Source organism: Typopeltis vanoorti, chromosome 25 (assembly GCF_054136105.1).
Source record: "Typopeltis vanoorti isolate ZY-2024b chromosome 25, IOZ_Tvanoo_1.0, whole genome shotgun sequence".
Taxonomy (NCBI): Eukaryota; Metazoa; Arthropoda; class Arachnida; order Uropygi; family Thelyphonidae; genus Typopeltis; species Typopeltis vanoorti.
Genome location: NC_143573.1, coordinates 61,476,140 through 61,494,719, shown reverse-complemented (window position 1 = coordinate 61,494,719; position 18,580 = coordinate 61,476,140). Strand labels below are relative to the sequence as shown.

General features: G+C 35.4%; 1 protein-coding gene across 1 annotated transcript in view; it reads left to right on the top strand.

Annotated features, from left to right (window-relative positions):
* The window catches only part of LOC150092784 (uncharacterized), a 104,868-nt gene that overhangs the window by 69,304 nt on the left and 16,984 nt on the right, over positions 1-18,580 (top strand). Inside the window, exon 7 of the mRNA XM_090414529.1 lies at positions 6,876-7,020. Coding sequence (XP_090270655.1) covers positions 6,876-7,003 — 128 coding nt within the window. The 3' untranslated portion in view covers positions 7,004-7,020. The remainder of the gene's footprint in view (positions 1-6,875; positions 7,021-18,580) is intronic.

Genomic DNA, 18,580 nt, shown 5'->3' with positions numbered 1-18,580 from the left:
TTCCAAATCGACAAAACTTAAATACAGATCTTTGTTATATTCCCATGCTTTCTCGACTATTTGTCGTAAAGTGAAGATCTGATCCTGACAGCCTCTATTTGGCCTGAATCCAGCTTGTTCTTCACCAAGCTTTTCTTCCACAATTCTTCTCAACCGTTTCTCAAGTATACTTGCATAGATCTTGCCAGGAACACTCAGTAGGGAAATACCTCTGTAATTCTCACATTCAGTTTTATTTCCCTTTTTATATATGGGTACAATGAGAGCTCTACTCCAATCATCGGGAATTCTTCCCTCTGTCCAGGCTTTCTGAACTATGTAGTGCAGCCACTGTAAGACTCTTATACCACCATACTTCAGCATTTCTGGTCGAATATCATCTACTCCTGCTGCCTTTCCACATTTCAAGCCTTTGATGGCTTTTTCTACTTCAAGTATGGATATGTATTCCTGACTGCATGCCTGGTCAGTGTTTTTTATCACTGTGCTGTTATCACTGCTTGTTTCATTTAGCAGTTTTTCAAAGTAATTACTCCATACTTCAAGGATATCTTTTTCTCCTGTTTTCATTTCACCTTTATCATCTCTAATTCCTTTTACAGCACTCTTTCCTCCATTCCTAAGCTTCTTCAACAACCTCCAGAATATTTTGCCACCTTCTTGATATTTATTTTCTATATTCTTGCCAAAGTCCTCCCATGACTTTTGTTTAGCTAGTTTTACACACTGTTTAGCTTTCTTACATTTGTCTCTGTATTCTGTAAGAGTAAAAGCTGACTTATTTGCCAGGAACTTTTGATATGCTTTCTTCTTTTCCTTCACTGCCTCTTTAACTTCCTGTGTCCACCAGGGAGTTCTGATTTTTTTATATTTGCACACAACCTCACCACATGCCTCTCTGGCAGAATCAATCAATGTTTCCTTCAGAGTTTGCCACTGAATCTCCAAGGTTTGATTCCTGTTCTCAAACTCTTTATTTTCTTTTCAATTATATTTCTGTATTTTAGTCTACAGTTTACATCTGAGAGCTGTTCAACTTTTATTCTCTTTAAAACTTTCTTACATGTTATTCTTTTCAATATGAAATTCAATTTTATCCTGCTCAAGACTAAATAGTGATCACTTCCAATTTCAAATCCTCTGTACACTCTGGTGTCCTGCACCAGGGAGAAAACATCACTATCAACAATAACATAGTCAATGAGACTTTTCTTATTCCTAGCCTCTTCTCTCCATGTGAATTTGTGCACATTTTTATGTTGGAACATGGTGTTAGTAATAACCAGTCCATGTCCTGAGCAGAAATCCAACAGATATTTGCCATTATTATTAGCTTTGCTCTTTTCTCCAAATTTTCCCAAAATATTTTTGTATGTCTCACAATCATTTCCTACTCTACTATTTAGATCCCCAACAAGGACCAACTTTTCCTTTTTCATTGTGTCAGTTGCTTTTTCTAAAGCCTCAAAAAATTCCTCCACTTCTACCTTAGTAGAACCTTCTGTGGGACCATAGGCACAAATAAGTCTCATTGTCCAGTTCCCCATTCTCATATTTGCCCACATTACTCTACTTGAGACTGACTGCCATTCAAGAAGATTAGCCTCGTATTTTGTGTTGAATACTATGGCTACTCCTTCTTTTCCTTGATTGTCATTTCCTGAATATAACATTTTGTATTTATTGCTCAGAAAGATCTCACCAGTTTTGGTCTTTTTTGTTTCAGTCATCCCTATTATGTCGATCTGGTACTTATCTAATTCCTCAGCTAGTTCCATTTCTTTGCCATTCAGGCTTCTTACGTTGATAGTACCGATCTTTAACTCTGGTGATGTTGAGTTGGGGTTTGTTTTCAGATTTGTTCCAGTAGCTGACTTTTCGCTGTTCGCCCTGTTTCCCTGGCGAAAACAACGGGGGCCTTGTTTAACCGGGCGACGCCCCAGCCGGCATGAAATTTTGTCATGTTGTACCATCATTTTCTATTTTGGTTTAACCAATAAGAATACAATTTGGTTGGCTAAATCCCAAATTGCCAGCCCATCCTCGTTCGTTCAGTATCAAAGTAGATACCCAACAGGGTGCACCACGAGAAGGTGAGGATTGGACATTAGGTCAGAAGCCCTGGTCGGTTCTCCGCATTCCTTTAAAGGCTATGTGGAGGTCTCCTCTCAGTTATACAGCTTTGACCCTTAATCACCCCTAATATATATATATATATATCTCCGAAACAAGAAATTTGGAACCCATATCACATCAATGTTGAGTGTTGGCAAGGTGAAAATGTTCCCGTTATTATTTATATATTTCATTTATTAACTAGGGGAGCTATGCCCAACCCCCCGTGTTCCGGTATGGTAGACCAGTTCTCCTTCAATTGTGATAACTCGAAAGGGGGTTCAGCCCCTGAATTCTGATGACTCGAATTTTGAAGACTCGACACTCAGGGTAGCCCCTGAGTTTCAAAACGTTTCGATAAACATGACATAAAAAAGCTTATCATTTTATATATATATAGGGTAGATTTTATTTCATTATTTTTTATTGTTTTGATGAAATACTTTACCTGGAATACTCTTTCCAGTTTCTCTGTGTCATAAAAAGAACTTAAAAATTAGCCTTCAAGATGAAAAAGAAACAGTGCATTCGGGTATCCATCTATCAATATTTGTAGTCCTGAAAAGGACTGTTTTGATGGCCTTGAAAACAAACATTTTTTATTTCATACTGTTCAGAATTTAAAATTCTTGAACAGCGTGGAACACCTTGAAGCAAGGGTAAACACACAAAGCAGTTTTACACTCAGGGCACCAGATTTTTGTTTCTTTTCTGATATTTTTTTTATTACATACATAATATTTGCGTGGAGGTTTTTTTTTTATTAGCCGTTGGTGATAGATTTTCAGGATAATGGTTGGAGTTAGCAGCGTTCAACCTCAGATGTCTGACAGGATTTCCTGTTTTTCTGCTTGCTGAAGAAGGTGCATGTGCATGCAGCAATGCTTTCGCAATTTCTATTCTGTATTCTAGATATGTTATGGTAGACAAACATTTTTTCTTGTACAGGAGGAAACTATTCCAAATAACAAAATCCAAACACTTCAAAATTCAAATAACATGTCCAAACACTTTTTTGTAATATTTTTTATGCTGTTTCCTCATTACAGAGTAGAATGATAGCTGCTGATCGCACCTGTCGACTCAACCCATAGTGTCGTTGTATGCACACACAGCAATGGGTTTTTCTTTCTTCAAACCATGCTTCTCCACGGATTCCGCTGATGGATTGTGCAGGGAAGATAGCAGAAAAACATCTTTTTTGTCTTTCCAACGTAGTGCACTTTCCCTCGCTGATAAGTTCGGATTTCCCCCTTCGATAGCTTTCCTGAAGCCAGATCTGGAGGCATATCTCGCCTTTTTGCATTTACAGTACCATAACTATCTGTAAGATGCTGTAAAAGCAAATCAGCGAGTTCAGGACACATATATAGTAATTATCCATTATAATGCAGTAACCTTTCCCCAGTAAAGGGTCTAGTAACTGCATTACTGCACGCATCGACAAGGGGAGATCCGAATATTTATCGTGCTCGATTACAGTTTGCTTTCCCGTATAAGGTTTGAAATCCCAAAGATATCCACTTTCCGATTCGCAAAGCATAAAAAATTTTACTCCATACTTCGCTTTCTTTTTGGGAATATACTGCTTACATTTCAGTCCACCTTTGAATGGCATAAGGCTTTCATCGATACTCAAGTCTCTCTCAGGAATGTAGAGTGATCTTCATTTTTGACGGATTTTCATCAGAAAATCATAAATTTTGTTGAGGACTGGGCAAGGATGTGTTGCCTGATCGTATTCTTCATTATTCTGAAAATGCAAATACTTCATGATGAGACTGAATTGTTTTTCAGTCATAACATCACGAAACATTGGCGTGTTCAGAATCTAGTCTATAGACCAATACATTTCGAGAGCGGGCTTTCGAAATGTATTTCGAAACTTCGGGTTTTTCACTTTCTTTATTCTGATATTGCATTTGAAGGATGACAGTGATTTTAAATATTAATTTCACCTGTATCCGAATATCACATAATTTCCTGATTTATAATAATCAGGAAATATGTATATTGTCTGATTTATAATTTGCTAATTTATAATAATCACCACATAGTTTCAGTATCGAAAAATTAAAGTTATGTGGAACAATTACTAGAGAAAAATAACGAATTAAATAAAAATTGTACCTATGTTTCATAACAGTTTTCGGGTGTGTGATAGTAATGCAACGGGGGGGGGGGGGTTTAAACTATCAGAGGCGAAATAAAGTTCAATTCTATTGTAAAAATATGGAAATGAAATTTCACATTTGATATACATATTTTGAATGATAATAATAAGCAAATGTATCGCTTACTTTAAAAATTGGAGAATAAAATATCTGAATTATGCAGAAAATATAAATTTAAATCATAACTGTTAATTTCATTTTGAAATGACCAATTATACAAGGAAACCAAGAAAGTGAAAGTACAGATTACTATACAACATGAAGAAAAAATTTAGTAATATGATTAAAGAATTTCATGTTATTCTCTATAAAGCAAAGTTGCTCAAGCGTGTCCTAAAGGAAATCTGTTAAGTATTATTCGATTTTGATGGTTTTGTACAAAAATAAAATTAATATAACCTGGAACGTCGGCATCCGGTTTTCTTTTCTTTTTTTAAAAGAATATTCCAAATAATTATCGTAAATTAATTTCTTCGAGAACAAAGAAAAATCTTTTGTCAAGTAGCGATTAGAAAAAAATTAGCGCCAAAAAATAAAAAATTAAATTGGTTAAGTGAAGAAATTATGCAAGACCTTTATTTTGTCCAGAAATTAAAATTGTATTGTACAATAAAAAGAGAAAACAAAAATATAAATAATTTCTCTATTTTTAGTCTATCATATATAACTAAAATCCAGTTCACCAGCATGGAACAAGAAAGTCCGTTTCTTGTTATAGGCAACTGAGAGGCAGCTATGAACGGGAGATAATCCGATTAACCTTTCTCTTCAGCGTGAGGGTTTATCACACCTTCTAATTGACATGACAGTCAAATTGCACTTCTTATCCAGGTTCTTTAAACAGGAGGGCTGAATCTTATCCAGATTTAGTTGGACGTCTATAGACGTCCTAGCCGGTAGGAAGGTTAACCTTTAAAATTGATCTTAGAGACCTTAGCAACCCTTTTTAGCCAATGGCTACAGCCTGTATAAAATAAATAAAATATTATATGCATTCCCCCCCCCCTATCTGCACCCAACACACAGGATCAAAGTAGTAAAGCCATTCCCATTTCATATGTTAAGGGTACATCAGAAAAAATAGACAAAGTTCTTTACAAATATGATCTCCATGCCACTTTAATTCAACTGGCTACTTTTATTTATTCTCCATTCTCCTAAAGCTGTATGTCCTTTTGAACATCCGGGAGTGTATCAAGTTCCTTGTGCCTGCAAGTTAGTCTGCTTTGGACAGACTGATAGATCAGTTAACATACACCTTGAGGAACATAAAAATTACATCCGTGATCATCTGTATGGCAAGTTGGGATTGCAGACCATGTTCTGGATACTTTTCATATGATCAGATGGTGAAAAACATCTTGATTACATAGAAGTCATTACAAGTCTGAGAGGCTATTCTTAGAATCAGCATCAGCTATGAAGCAATCTCTCAACCTCAGCAATTATGGTTGCATTAATTTACCAACAATCTGGGAGACTATCATTTTAATATCTAATAGCTGGACTTCTCTGAATTAACTTTGTAGTTATCTGATCCACAATGGGTACCATGCAAGGACATTAGGTGTCAGTTACAATTTAAATTATTTCTAAATTTACTTGGTTTAGTGCTGTGTACCTGTCACAATTTCATTGTGCTCTGGTGATGCAGAGTAGAAAACCAGTGAAATATTAAGCGAGTTTAATAAATGTATGTTTTCCTCTTGATGTTAGTTATACCAGTAAAATTTATTATGAAGTCTAGTGGATAGGAGGGATAATGATATGATAGAGACATTATAAGTTGGTAAAGCATTCTTATTAAATTAATGTTGAAGAAATTTTTCATAAAATATTGTAAGAGGGAGGGGTGAGAACAAGAGGTGATCTCCAGAAACTGTATAAGGAGGGTGTGCACAACTTACCAAGAAGCAAATTTTTTGCATGGAGATTGCTGAATGGTAGGAGTACATTTCCTGAGTTTGTGGTATCTGTGGAGAACATGAATATATTTAAAGCACAGTATGATGAGCTGTGTGTATGACTGCAACCTCGCATGATGAGTTTTTGACTCTATGGAGGACTGAGGATGATGATAATTTTTCATAAATGTATGATGAAAGTTTTTGATTCTGCATAACTGATATGTTGCTTAATAAGGTTTCATTATTTTTGACATAATATTAATTAAAATAGTTACATATGATGGCCATTTTATGAACCTTATGTGTATCTTCTGTATTTCCAGTAGAACACCACTATCTTTGGGTCATGGAGGATATCTCATTACTTTGAATCTCATGGCCATCTCTTAATGGTGCTACAAGCAAGCACATCTTTTTCTCCCCTGATGTGATGGTTTTTGATTTTAAATTTCCTTCCAAACCTAAATGGCTTTGTTCATTTTAATGTTACTGAATTTGGAGACCTGCAAAACAAAAACAAATAGTTTTTTTTTATACTTAGTAGATATCAAATATATCAAATTTATATATGCATAAAAAAACTTTACTGATATAACTTATTTCCTACTAACTCTGGCTATTAACTTTTCACACTACCTGCAAATTTCTTATAGTATAAATGTCTTTGTCTGTTTTTCAGGTAAAGAAAATGACTGGTTGAAAATTGTATCTTTTGAAGCTGGATCTCATTATTCATTTCGTAAGCATCCAGAAATAAGCTGTGAACTCATCATGGAACTATTGAAAAAAGTTCAGCATAAAAGCTAATACTTGGAATTTGCTGTGTAAGTATAATATTCTTGTGATTATTCTAATTATTACTGTTACTATTTAATCTCTGTTCCATGTATGTGTGTTCATAAGACTAATTGTGAGAAATTTGTTAGATACACTTACTTTGCTTATCAATTTCTGGTTAATCTTTGCACATAGATTCTTCAGATTCTTTTCACACTTCAATCCCTTGAAAATATATTGTTTTTACCTTGTATAATACACATCTTGTACCATTTGTTGGTTCTTTGTCTTCTCCCATCTCAGTTCCTGTTATTCTATGAAAAATCTCTACAGCTATGTAATAAACTTCTCACACTAATATTATTTTGGTTATCTCTATGCTTTTCTGCATTACATTGAAATTCAGACTAATACACTCTCAGTTACATATCTACATGTAATGAAAATTGTTTTTCTGATTAAATTACTTGCATGTATGCATAATTAAATATTTCTTTTAAAAATATTTAAAGATGAAAGGGAACACGCTGCATTCAGGTTAAACAGGTTGTCAGGATCAGATTTTCAATTTAACACAAATAGTTGAGAAATACTGGGAATATAACAAGGATTTGTATTTCAGTTTTGTGGATCTGGAAAAGGCATATGACAAGATGCCAAGAGGAAAGCTCTTCCAAACACTACAGTTATATGGTGTAAATGGCACATTTAACATCAAGATGGTTTAATGTTAAATTAGGTGTGTGACAAAGGTGCACATTATCTCCACTGTTATTCATTATGTATGGGATTATTATGAAGGAAACTGGTATTAAACCTGATATTAAAATTTGGGATGTTAATCTTATGCTCTTTACTTTATATACATGTTATAGTGTACTTCTAAATAAATCTAGTACAGGTTTGCAAGATTCCCTGACTAAATTGAGTAACTGTTGTCATAAATTTTTGGTATGAAAATTGGCAATAAAAAGACGCAGACCTTACATATACTCAGAAACATTGAAAACATTAACTTTATCATGAATGGAACAAGTAAAGTGGATTGAACACATAGAAACAATGGACAGTTCAAGACTACCCAAAAAAATACTCTGATACCACCTAGCTGGCAGATATGGAGGTCAAGGACAACCAAAGAAAAGATGGAATGAGACCGGAACAGACCACTGGGCCTAAATCCCTTAAAGGATGATAATGATTATGATGATGATAGAACAAGTAAAACTTTTCAGCAATATAGGCATGATTTTTAGTGAGGATGGCAAATTAAATATGGAAATAAATACATGTGGCAGGGGTGCTTAAGGATCAAAGCTGTATAACTGAGAGAAGACCCCCACATAGCCTTTAAAGGAATGCGGAGAACTGACCTAATGTTCAATCCTCACCTTCTCGTGGTGCACCCTGTTGGGTATCTACTTGGATACTGAACAAACGAGAATGGGCTGGCAATTTGGGATTTAGCCGACAAAATTGTATTCTTATTGGCTTAAACCAATACCGAAAATGATGGTACAACATGACAAAATTTTATGCTGGCTGGGTGGGAGTCGCCCGGTTAAACACGGCCCCCGTTGTTTTCACCAGGGAACCAGGGCGAACAGCGAAAAGTCAGCTACTGGAACAAATCTGAAAAAACACCACAACTCAACATCACCAGAGTTAAAGATCAGTATTATCAACATAAGAAGCCTGAATGGCAAAGAAATGGAGCTAACTGAGGAATTAGATAAGTACCAGATCGACATAATAGGGGTGACTGAAACAAAAAGGCAAAAACTGGTGAGATCTTTCTGAGCAATAAATACAAAATGTTATATTCAGGAAATGACAATCAAGGAAAAGAAAGAGTAGCCATGGTATTCAACACAAAATACGAGGCTAATCTGATTGAATGGCAGGCAGCTTCAAGTAGAGTGATGTGGGCTAATATCAGAATGGGGAATTGGTCAATGAGACTTATTTGTGCCTATGGTCCCACAGAAGGTTCTACCAAGGTAGAAGTGGAGGAATTTTTTGATGCTTTAGAAAAAGCAGCTGACACAATGAAAGAGAAAACGTTGATCCTTGTTGGTCTAAATAGCAGAATAGGAAATGATTGTCAGACATACAAAAATATTTGGAGAAAAGAGAAAAGCTAATAATAATGGCAAATACCTGCAGGACATGGACTGGTTAATATTATTAATACCATGTTCCAACATAAAAATGTGCACAAATTCACATGGAGAGAAGCAAGGAATAAGAAAATTCTCATTGACTATGTTATTGTTGATAGTGATGTTTTCTCTCTGGTGCAGGACACCAGAGTGTACAGAGGATTTGAAACTGGAAGTGATCACTATTTATTCTTGAGCAGGATAAAATTCAAGTTCATTTTGAAAAGAATAACATGTAAGAAAGTTTTAAAGCGAATAAAAGTTGAGCAGCTCTCAGATGTGAACTGTAGACTAAAATACACAAAGATTATTGAAGAAAACATGAAAGAGATTGAGAACAGGAATCAAACCTTGGAGATACAGTGGCATGCCTTGAAGAAAGCCCTGATTGATTCAGCTAGAGAGGCAAGTGGTGAAGTTGTCTGCAAGGATATAAAAATCAGAACTCCATGGTGGACACAGGAAGTTAAAGAGGCAGTGAAGGAAAAGAAGAAAGCCTATCAAAGGTTCCTGGCAAATAAGTCAGCTTGTTCTCTTAGAGAATACAGAGACAAATGCAAGAATGCTAAACACTGTGTAAAACTAGCTGAACAAAAGTCATGGGAGAACTTTGGCAAGAATATAGAAAATAAATATCAAGAAGGTGGCAAAGTATTCTGGAGGTTGTTGAAGAAGCTTAGGAATGGATGAAAGAGTGCTGTAAAAGGAGTTAGAGATGATAAAGGTGACATGAAAACAGGAGAAAAAGATATCCTTGATGTATGGAGTAATTACTTTGAAAAACTGCTAAATGAAACAAGCAGTGATGACAGCACAGTGGTAAAAAAACACTGACCAGGCATGCAGTCAGGAATACATATCCATACTTGAAGTAGAAAAAGCCATCAGAGGCTTGAAATGTGGAAAGGCAGCAGGAGTAGATGATATTTGACCAGAAATGCTGAAGTATGGTGGTATAAAAGTCTTACAGTGGCTGCATTGCATAGTTCAAAAAGCCTGGACAGAGGGACAAATTCCCGATGATTGGAGTAGAGCTCTTATAGTACCCATATATAAAAAGGGAAATAAAACTGAATGTGAGAATTACAGATGTATTTCCCTACTGAGTGCTCCTGGCAAGATCTATGTAAGTATACTTGAGAAACAGTTGAGAAGAATTGTGGAAGATAAGCTGGGTGAAGAACAAGCTGGATTCGGGCCAAATAGAGGCTGTCAGGATCAGATCTTCACTTTACGACAAATAGTCGAGAAAGCTTGGGAATTTAACAGAGATCTTTATTTAAGTTTTGTCGATTTGGAAAAGGCATATGACAAGGTGCCAAGAGAGAAGCTATTCAATATGCTACAGTTATATGGTGTCGATGGGGCATTATATCAAGCAATATTTAGTCTTTATTTGAATTGTAAATCAGCAGTTAGAATTGAAGGAAGTACAGGAAGATCATTTAATGTTAAATCTGGTGTGAGACAAGGATGTACATTATCTCCTCTGTTATTCATTATCTATATGGATCACATTATGAAGGAAAGTGGTATTAAACATGATATCAAAATTGGAAATGTTAATGTCAGCTCTTTGCTTTATGCGGATGATGTTATACTTCTAAATAAATCCAATACAAGTCTGCAAGATTCTCTGACTAAATTGAATAACTGTTGTAATAGATATGGCATGAAGGTCAGCAATAAAAAGACAAAGACAATGAAAATAGGCAGAATCATTGAAAATGTCAACTGTGTTGTGAACGGAGAACCTGTGGAACAAGTAAAACATTTCAGCTATTTAGGTACGATTTTTACTGAAGATGGTAAATTATATATAGAAATAGACAACAGAATCAGCTGGTATGGTGGGAAGTCAATTGAATAAATTCATATGGAAGAAGAGGGAAATTAGTCGGAACACTAAATTAGCTGTATACAAGACAGTGTTCAAACCAGTTTTAACTTATGGATCTGAGAGCTGGGTCAGAAGTAAGACACATGACCAAAGACTAGTGACCGCTGATATGAGAGTCCTGAGAAAGATTACAGGCGTGAACAGATGGCATCAATGGCAATATCATATTAAAAACGAGGATATTAGGAAAGAACTTGACATTGTCAGCATCCAGGAATGCATTAGCAGAGCTAATCTCAGGTGGTATGGTCACTTAAACAGAATATGCGAAGAAAGATTAGCAAAACAAGTGTTCTCTGCCAAGTTGTCAACAAAACGACCCAGAGGAAGACTAAGATATAGGTGGATTGATATGGTACAAAGTGCTTTAGATGATAGAAATATAAGATCTGATAATGTTGGAGTCTTGACAAGTAACAGACTGATTTGGAGGAAAATTGTAGATAGGAAGTTAGTAATGATGTAATTTTTTTCATGTAGTACTATCATATCCTGTACACCCCTTGAGGGTACATGGCAAGAATATAGGTGGATTGATATGGTACAAAGTGCTTTAGATGATAGAAATATAAGATCTGATAATGTTGGAGTCTTGACAAGTAACAGACTGATTTGGAGGAAAATTGTAGATAGGAAGTTAGTAATGATGTAATTTTTTTCATGTAGTACTATCATATCCTGTACACCCCTTGAGGGTACATGGCAAGAATTTGATGATGATGATACATGTGGCTTCCAAATCGATCAACATACAAAAACAGACATACTACTCTTTGTTGATGATCAGATCATCTTTGGAAAGACTGAAGATGAACTACAGAAATCAATTTATAATTTAAATAATAATATACAACAGTATGGCCTAGAAATGTCAACAGAGAAAACTCAAGTCATGACTTTTTATGGAAATAACCCTGTGAGAAGTAAAATAGTAATAAATAATAAAATAATTGAGAAAGTTAATAATTTCTAATACCTAGGCTGTAAACTGTCTTACATAAATGAAATAGATATTGTTTTTAAGATGACAAGCTTTATAAAAATCACTGGAATAATTAACAGAACCTTTAAACCTAACTACATACAGAAACACACAAGACATAGAGTCTACAAAACAATAGCCAAACCTACACTATTATATGAAAATGAGATCTGTACTTTTGCAGAAAAAGACACACAGAGAATTCACGCAGCAGAAATGAAATTCCTTAAGAAAACAGTAAATCTTACTCTATTAGATAAAAAAAAGAAATAGTGAAATAATTAAAAATCTCAAAATCGATTCATAACAAACTCAATGATCAAATATAGTAAAAACTGGCTAGACCATATAGCAAGAATGCAGAGAGAAGGGCTACCAAAAAAGATCTTAATATATAATCCTAGAAGAACAAGGAATAGGAGAGGACCAATAAGAAGATGGACCGAGTCTGGAATAGGCCACGTGGCCTAGAACCTAGATAGGAAGATGATGACGACGACAATAAATAACAAAATTAGAAAGGCTGGTATGATAGGAAGTCAACTGAATAAATTTATGTGGAATAAGAAAGAAATTAGTCAAACACTAAATTATCTGTAAGACAGTATTCAAACCAATTTTAACTTATGAATCTGAGAGTTGGGCTAGAAATAAAACTCTTGACTTAAGACAAAGACCACAGATATGAGGATTCTGAGAAAGATTAGGGGACTGAACAGATGTAATCAATGGCAGTAGCATATTAAAAATGAGGATATTAGGAAAGAACTTGACATTGTTGGCATTCAGGAATGTGTTAGCAGAGCTAATCTCAGGTGGTATAGCTACTTAAATAGAATAGGAGAGAAAAGGTTAGATAAACAATCATTTCAGTATTCATTACAGTAAAATTATAGAGACTACAACTTGTTAGGAATGATTACTTTAATTTCACCCTTCATATTAAAGTCATCATCTGAAGTATACACATAAAACCTCTGGCAAAAAGTATCTGATCAACTGTAACACTAAAATTGTATATATATTAGGATTTGTTTTTCCTCAATACATAAATTTTGTACAGTTTGAACAGTTATGAATATAAATAAGCTTAACAAAGAAATAAAATGTATTACAAAAAATATTTTTTAGTTATTTTAATCAGAAATTAGGTGAATGGAAAATCAAACACTGAAGAAAAAAGTCTGTGATCATTTTTTGATTGGAAGATATTATTATTATTATGGGCAACTTCAAGGAGTCACACTCATCGAGGGAGACCCTAACATCATGTAAAGAGCAAATATTCAACATTCACACAGTATCTATCATACCTTGCCTTGAACTCATTACAGTCATGGCAGCTTATTCCACTCATTTACCACTCTCCAAGTAAAAATCCTAGCTCTAACACCCCTGCTAACCACACTCTTGCCCGGTTTCCTTGTTCTCAAAAATATCCTCTGAATTAATCTTGTAGAAACCCTTCAGTAATTTGAATGTCTCAATCATATCACCCCTTTTCCACCTATCAACCAATTTCTGCAACCCACAAATCTTCAACCTATTCTCATAAGGTTCATTCCATAGACCTGCTATCGTCTTGGTCACTCGCCTCTGGATCCTCTCCACCTCCTCCCCATCAAGAAGAAACCCTGGTGCCCAAATCTGGGCACAGTAGTCAAGATGAAGTCTTATCAACGCTCGAAACAGAGGAACAATAACTTGCTTGTCTCTGCTCGTCAAAGTATCCTTCAGTAACCAAGTGATTTGATGAGCTGATTTAGCCACTTTTGCAATGTGCCCCCTAAACTTCAACTCCCTATCCACCACCAACACTCCCAAATCTCTGGCCTCGTCAATCTTCTGGAGCACAGTTCCACCAATGTAGTATATTGCTGCTAATCTTTTCACCCCAAAATGCATAACCTTACATTTTGTCACATTAAATTGACATCCATTCTCCTTAGCCCAGAACTCCAATCTATCCAAATCATCCTGCAAAATTTTGACATCATGTGCATTCTCTATTGCTCTACCCAACTTTGCATCATCAACAAAAAAATGAACAGTTCCTCTCAGATCCTTTCCTATATCGTTAATGAACAAATTAAATAGTAGTGGTCCAAGAACAGACCCCTGCGGCACACCACAAGTCACAGGCCTTCTTTTGGACTCTACTCCTGAATAAACTACTCTCTGATATCTCTCCATCAACCACCCTCCTTTCCATCTCACTAACCATATATCCATCCCCCATATGCTGCAGTTTACTGATTAGAATTCCATGTGGTATCCTGTCGAAGGCCTTAGCAAGGTCCAGCAGTATCACTGTAAACCCATTACCCTTATCCATTTCAGCCATCACTGTGTTATAAAATGTCAGCAAGTTACTGAGGCATGATCTACCCTTCACAAAACCATGCTGTCCCCAATATAGTATCCCATTTTCATCTATCCATTCCTGTATTTTTCTCTTGACTACTTTTTCCAAGACCTTGACAGCGACTCCTGATATGCTGATCGGTCGGTAATTTGCAACAGCAGTCTTGGAACCTCCTTTATGTATCCAGTCACTTAACTCAGTATTCAGTTATTCCTCCTTTAGCCCGAATGATGGCTTTCATCCTTTGTAGCATGGACTCAATAAGCTTTTGACAGTCAGTTGGCAGAATTTCACTCCTGCTTTCCTTGATTGGTTGATGTAATTCAACGACATTTGTGGGCCTTGTGGTGTCGATTTTTTGCTTTAAAATATTCCAAACATTTTTGATTGAATTAAGGTCTGGAATATTCGAAGGCCAAGTCATAGTTTTAAGTGGAGTTTTTCCATTGTTTTGCAGGTTCATGATTCGTCCTGTGCAGTGACAAGATGCATTATCATATTGAAAAATGAAGTCATTGGAATCATGGAACCATTCAATACTAGAACCATAAAATGCTTTAAAAGTTTTTTGTAGACTTTGGAGTTGACTGTACTTAGCACAATACATAGTTTTCCAGCACCTTGCGATGTCATGTAATCCCAATTGGCAAATGATGGTGAAAATTTATTGCACTCATCGAAGGACTTTTCACCAACCCTTCTCCATAGAAAGGTACCATTATTATCACTCGTTCCAAAACAAATTCGAGATTCGTTACTAAAAATGACTTTTTTTCAGTCATTTTTCCAGTTAAATGATTTTTACACCATTGGAAATGTGTTTTTTTTTGTGTTGCCTTGTCAAAAGGTTTCATTTTTGCTTTGCAAAAGTGAAATACTTGACCATTTAGCCAATTTTATACTGTGCATCACTTACCTTCACTATGAAGTTCTACCATGCATCATTAAGTTGTTTGGATGTTGAATGTCACATGGTCTTCGCAAGTTCATCCTGTTTTCTGTGCTCTCTGCATGAGGTGGCATTGGGACATCCACTTCAAGGCATGCTTTTTACACTTATTAGTCAAACGATATTTTTTTTCCAAATGTCACATACAACTTTGAGCACATTTTAGTAATCTATCTGCTTTTGTCTTTGAGACATTAGATTACATTAGGAAAGAAAATTTGTCCTGTAAAAGAAGAATTGTGTCATTGATTGGGACATTTGTGAAAAGGGCAGAGACTTCAAAACTGACCAGTAAATAACTTTTTTTCTAATGCTATGCCTTTAATTTTGTTTACAAGGTGTTGTATGTTTTTAAAATAGGAGTGTAGATGCCCTGGTTACAGGCAAATTCATCGAAAGACAATTCATCGAAGAAGCAATTCGCCGAATGACAATTTAACGAATGGCAATTCGTCGAATGACCAATTCCTCAAATGACAATTCATTGAACGACAATTCGTCGAAAATGCAATTCATCGAAAAAACAATTCACCGAAAAATTTTCGATGAATTCTTTCATAATTCATCGAAAAGTTATTTTTCTTGCAAACTATTGTTTAGAAAATGTTCAGAAACAATACAGAACGTTACTCATAATACATACAACACATGGAAGTGGTCATTGAAACGTAATAATTATTTTCTTGCATTTTAGAGCATTTAATGTAAGTGTACATCCTGCTTCATTGTATAGTTAGCGATTTATCTGTAGGGAAGACAGGAGTACCACATGCACTTATCTCCCGAATAACCTCGAAAACATGTAATTGCAGTTAATAAGGGGAGGAATAGGCTAAGAAATTCGCTCTACCAAATTTTGTCACAATAAGTCTAGTCGATTGAAATTAAAAATTTCATTAAATTTCATCCAGCCAGAGCGAAATTGCTAATATCATTTAGGAACTTCTTTACGGAAATGTCATGATAAAAGTGATCCATTACGAACTAAAACTGAACCGTGCATTCAGCTTCTTGTTCTGAAAACTTCTGCGAATTCTGCTAAGTCTGCGAGTTATTGTAATACATAATTTCGACGCTTTTCTTTGTAGCCCCGAATATAGCTAAACTGAAAACTGGAACGGTTCGACATTTTTTTGTAAAAGTTTCAAATACGGAATCCAAATAAATTTTTTTCATTAATAAATGTAATAAATAAATAAATTTACTGAACGTAAGTTAGTAGGCCTAATACTGAGATGACTAGGCTTTTCCTCCTGGAAATAGGCAAATCGAACAAGAAAAACAATAAGAATCGATATTGTTCTGTAATTATTCCTTAGTAAAGCAGCATTGCTATACCAACAATCATTATATTGAGGAGGATGAGGGAAAATAGTATTAATCATTAATATTACTACTACTAATAATAATAATAATAAATTGATTCTTTGATGTAAATATTTTTCACAATATAATAATAAAATATACAGGAATTCAGAGTAAAAATATTGGAAAACTTGAAAAAAAATCATTCCTGAAGATTTTTCAATCATGTTTCACTTATTTACTCCTGTTTCTGTTATTCCTCAACGACAGGAGTGCCACATGCACTTATTTCCCGAATAACCTCGAAAGCAAGTAATTGCAGTTAATAAGGGAAGGAATAGGCTAAGAATACTAATGAGTATATGTGTGGGTATATTTCTGGGTTTTGAGGAGGTGATCGGTGCAGTTTGTTAAAAAAAAAAAAAAAAAAAAAAAAAAAAATGGTTAAAATATTCTCTAGGAAAGAAAAATAATAAAATAAGGAATGACGAATAAAGAGTCTTAAAAAACAAACCTGTAAACCTTTTAGAAGCATACTCTAAATCTGGTGTTATATTTGAGAAGCGGTTAGAAGTCTTATTAGAGTTTTGAAGGATGCCAGTGGTCGGAAGATCACAGTTAGAAAGCACAGTGCTAAAGGAAATTATTATTATTATTATTATTATTACGGGTATCTCCATGGAGTCAGTAGACTCATCGCGGGAGACCCAAACTAGCAAAACAATATCTGTCATATCTCTTCTTGAATTCATTTACAGACGAAGAGCTCACAACTAAGTCAGGCAATGAATTCCACTCATTCACCACCCTCCAGGCAAAAAACCTTGTTCTGACACCTTTGTTAACCACACTCTTCTTTAATTTCCAGAGATGACCTCTTGTTCTTCCATCACTATCACACAGCTGAAACATTTCCCCTGCATCAATCCTATAAAAACCTTTTAGTAATTTGAATGTTTCTATCATATCCCCTCTTCTTCGCCTATCAACCAATCTCTGCAATCCACAAGCTCTCAATCTATCAATGTAGGGAGTATTTTTTATATCACTCACCAACTTGGTCACTCTTCTCTGAACCCTCTCCACAGCCTCCTGATCTCCAAGGAATCCAGGTGACCAGACCTGAGCACAGTAATCCAAATGTGGAAGTATCAATGCTTTATAAAGGGGAATAATAACCTCTTTATCTCTAGATGTCAGTGTGTTCCTCAACAACCAAGTAATCCTATGTGCAATCTTGGACACCTTAGCAATGTGTCCTCTGAACTTCATCTCCCTATCTACCAATACCCCTAAGTCCCTAGCCTCATCAATCTCTTGGAGTACCTTTCCATCGATGTAGTACACAGCTGGTAATCTTTTAATCCCAAAATGCATGACTTTACACTTTTCCACATTGAACTGACATCCATTTTCTTTTGCCCATTTTACCAGCTTATTTAAATCCTCCTGCAAACTTTCAACATCAGCTTGATTTTTTATTGCACTACACAACTTTGCATCATCAGCAAACAACTGAATATCTCCCTTTAAGCCATTTCCTATATCATTTATATACAAATTAAACAACATTGGCCCAAGCACAGAGCCCTGAGGTACACCACTGGTCACCTGCCTCATTCTGGACTCGGCTCCTCCATACACCACCTTATGGTATCTCTCCCTGAGCCATTCTCCTATCCATATCACCAATTTAATATCCATTCCCATCTGCTCCAATTTGCGTAACAGTGTTCTATAGGGTATCCTGTCAAAAGCCTCAGCAAAATCCAGAAGTACCACTGTGTAGCCAGTTCCTTTGTCCAACTCGGATGTTATTCTATTATGAATAGTTAATAGATTGCTAAGGCAGGATCTACCTTTAACAAAACCATGTTGGCCTCTATAGAGTATCATATCCTGATCCACCCATTCTTGAATTTTGTCTTTAACCAATTTTTCCAA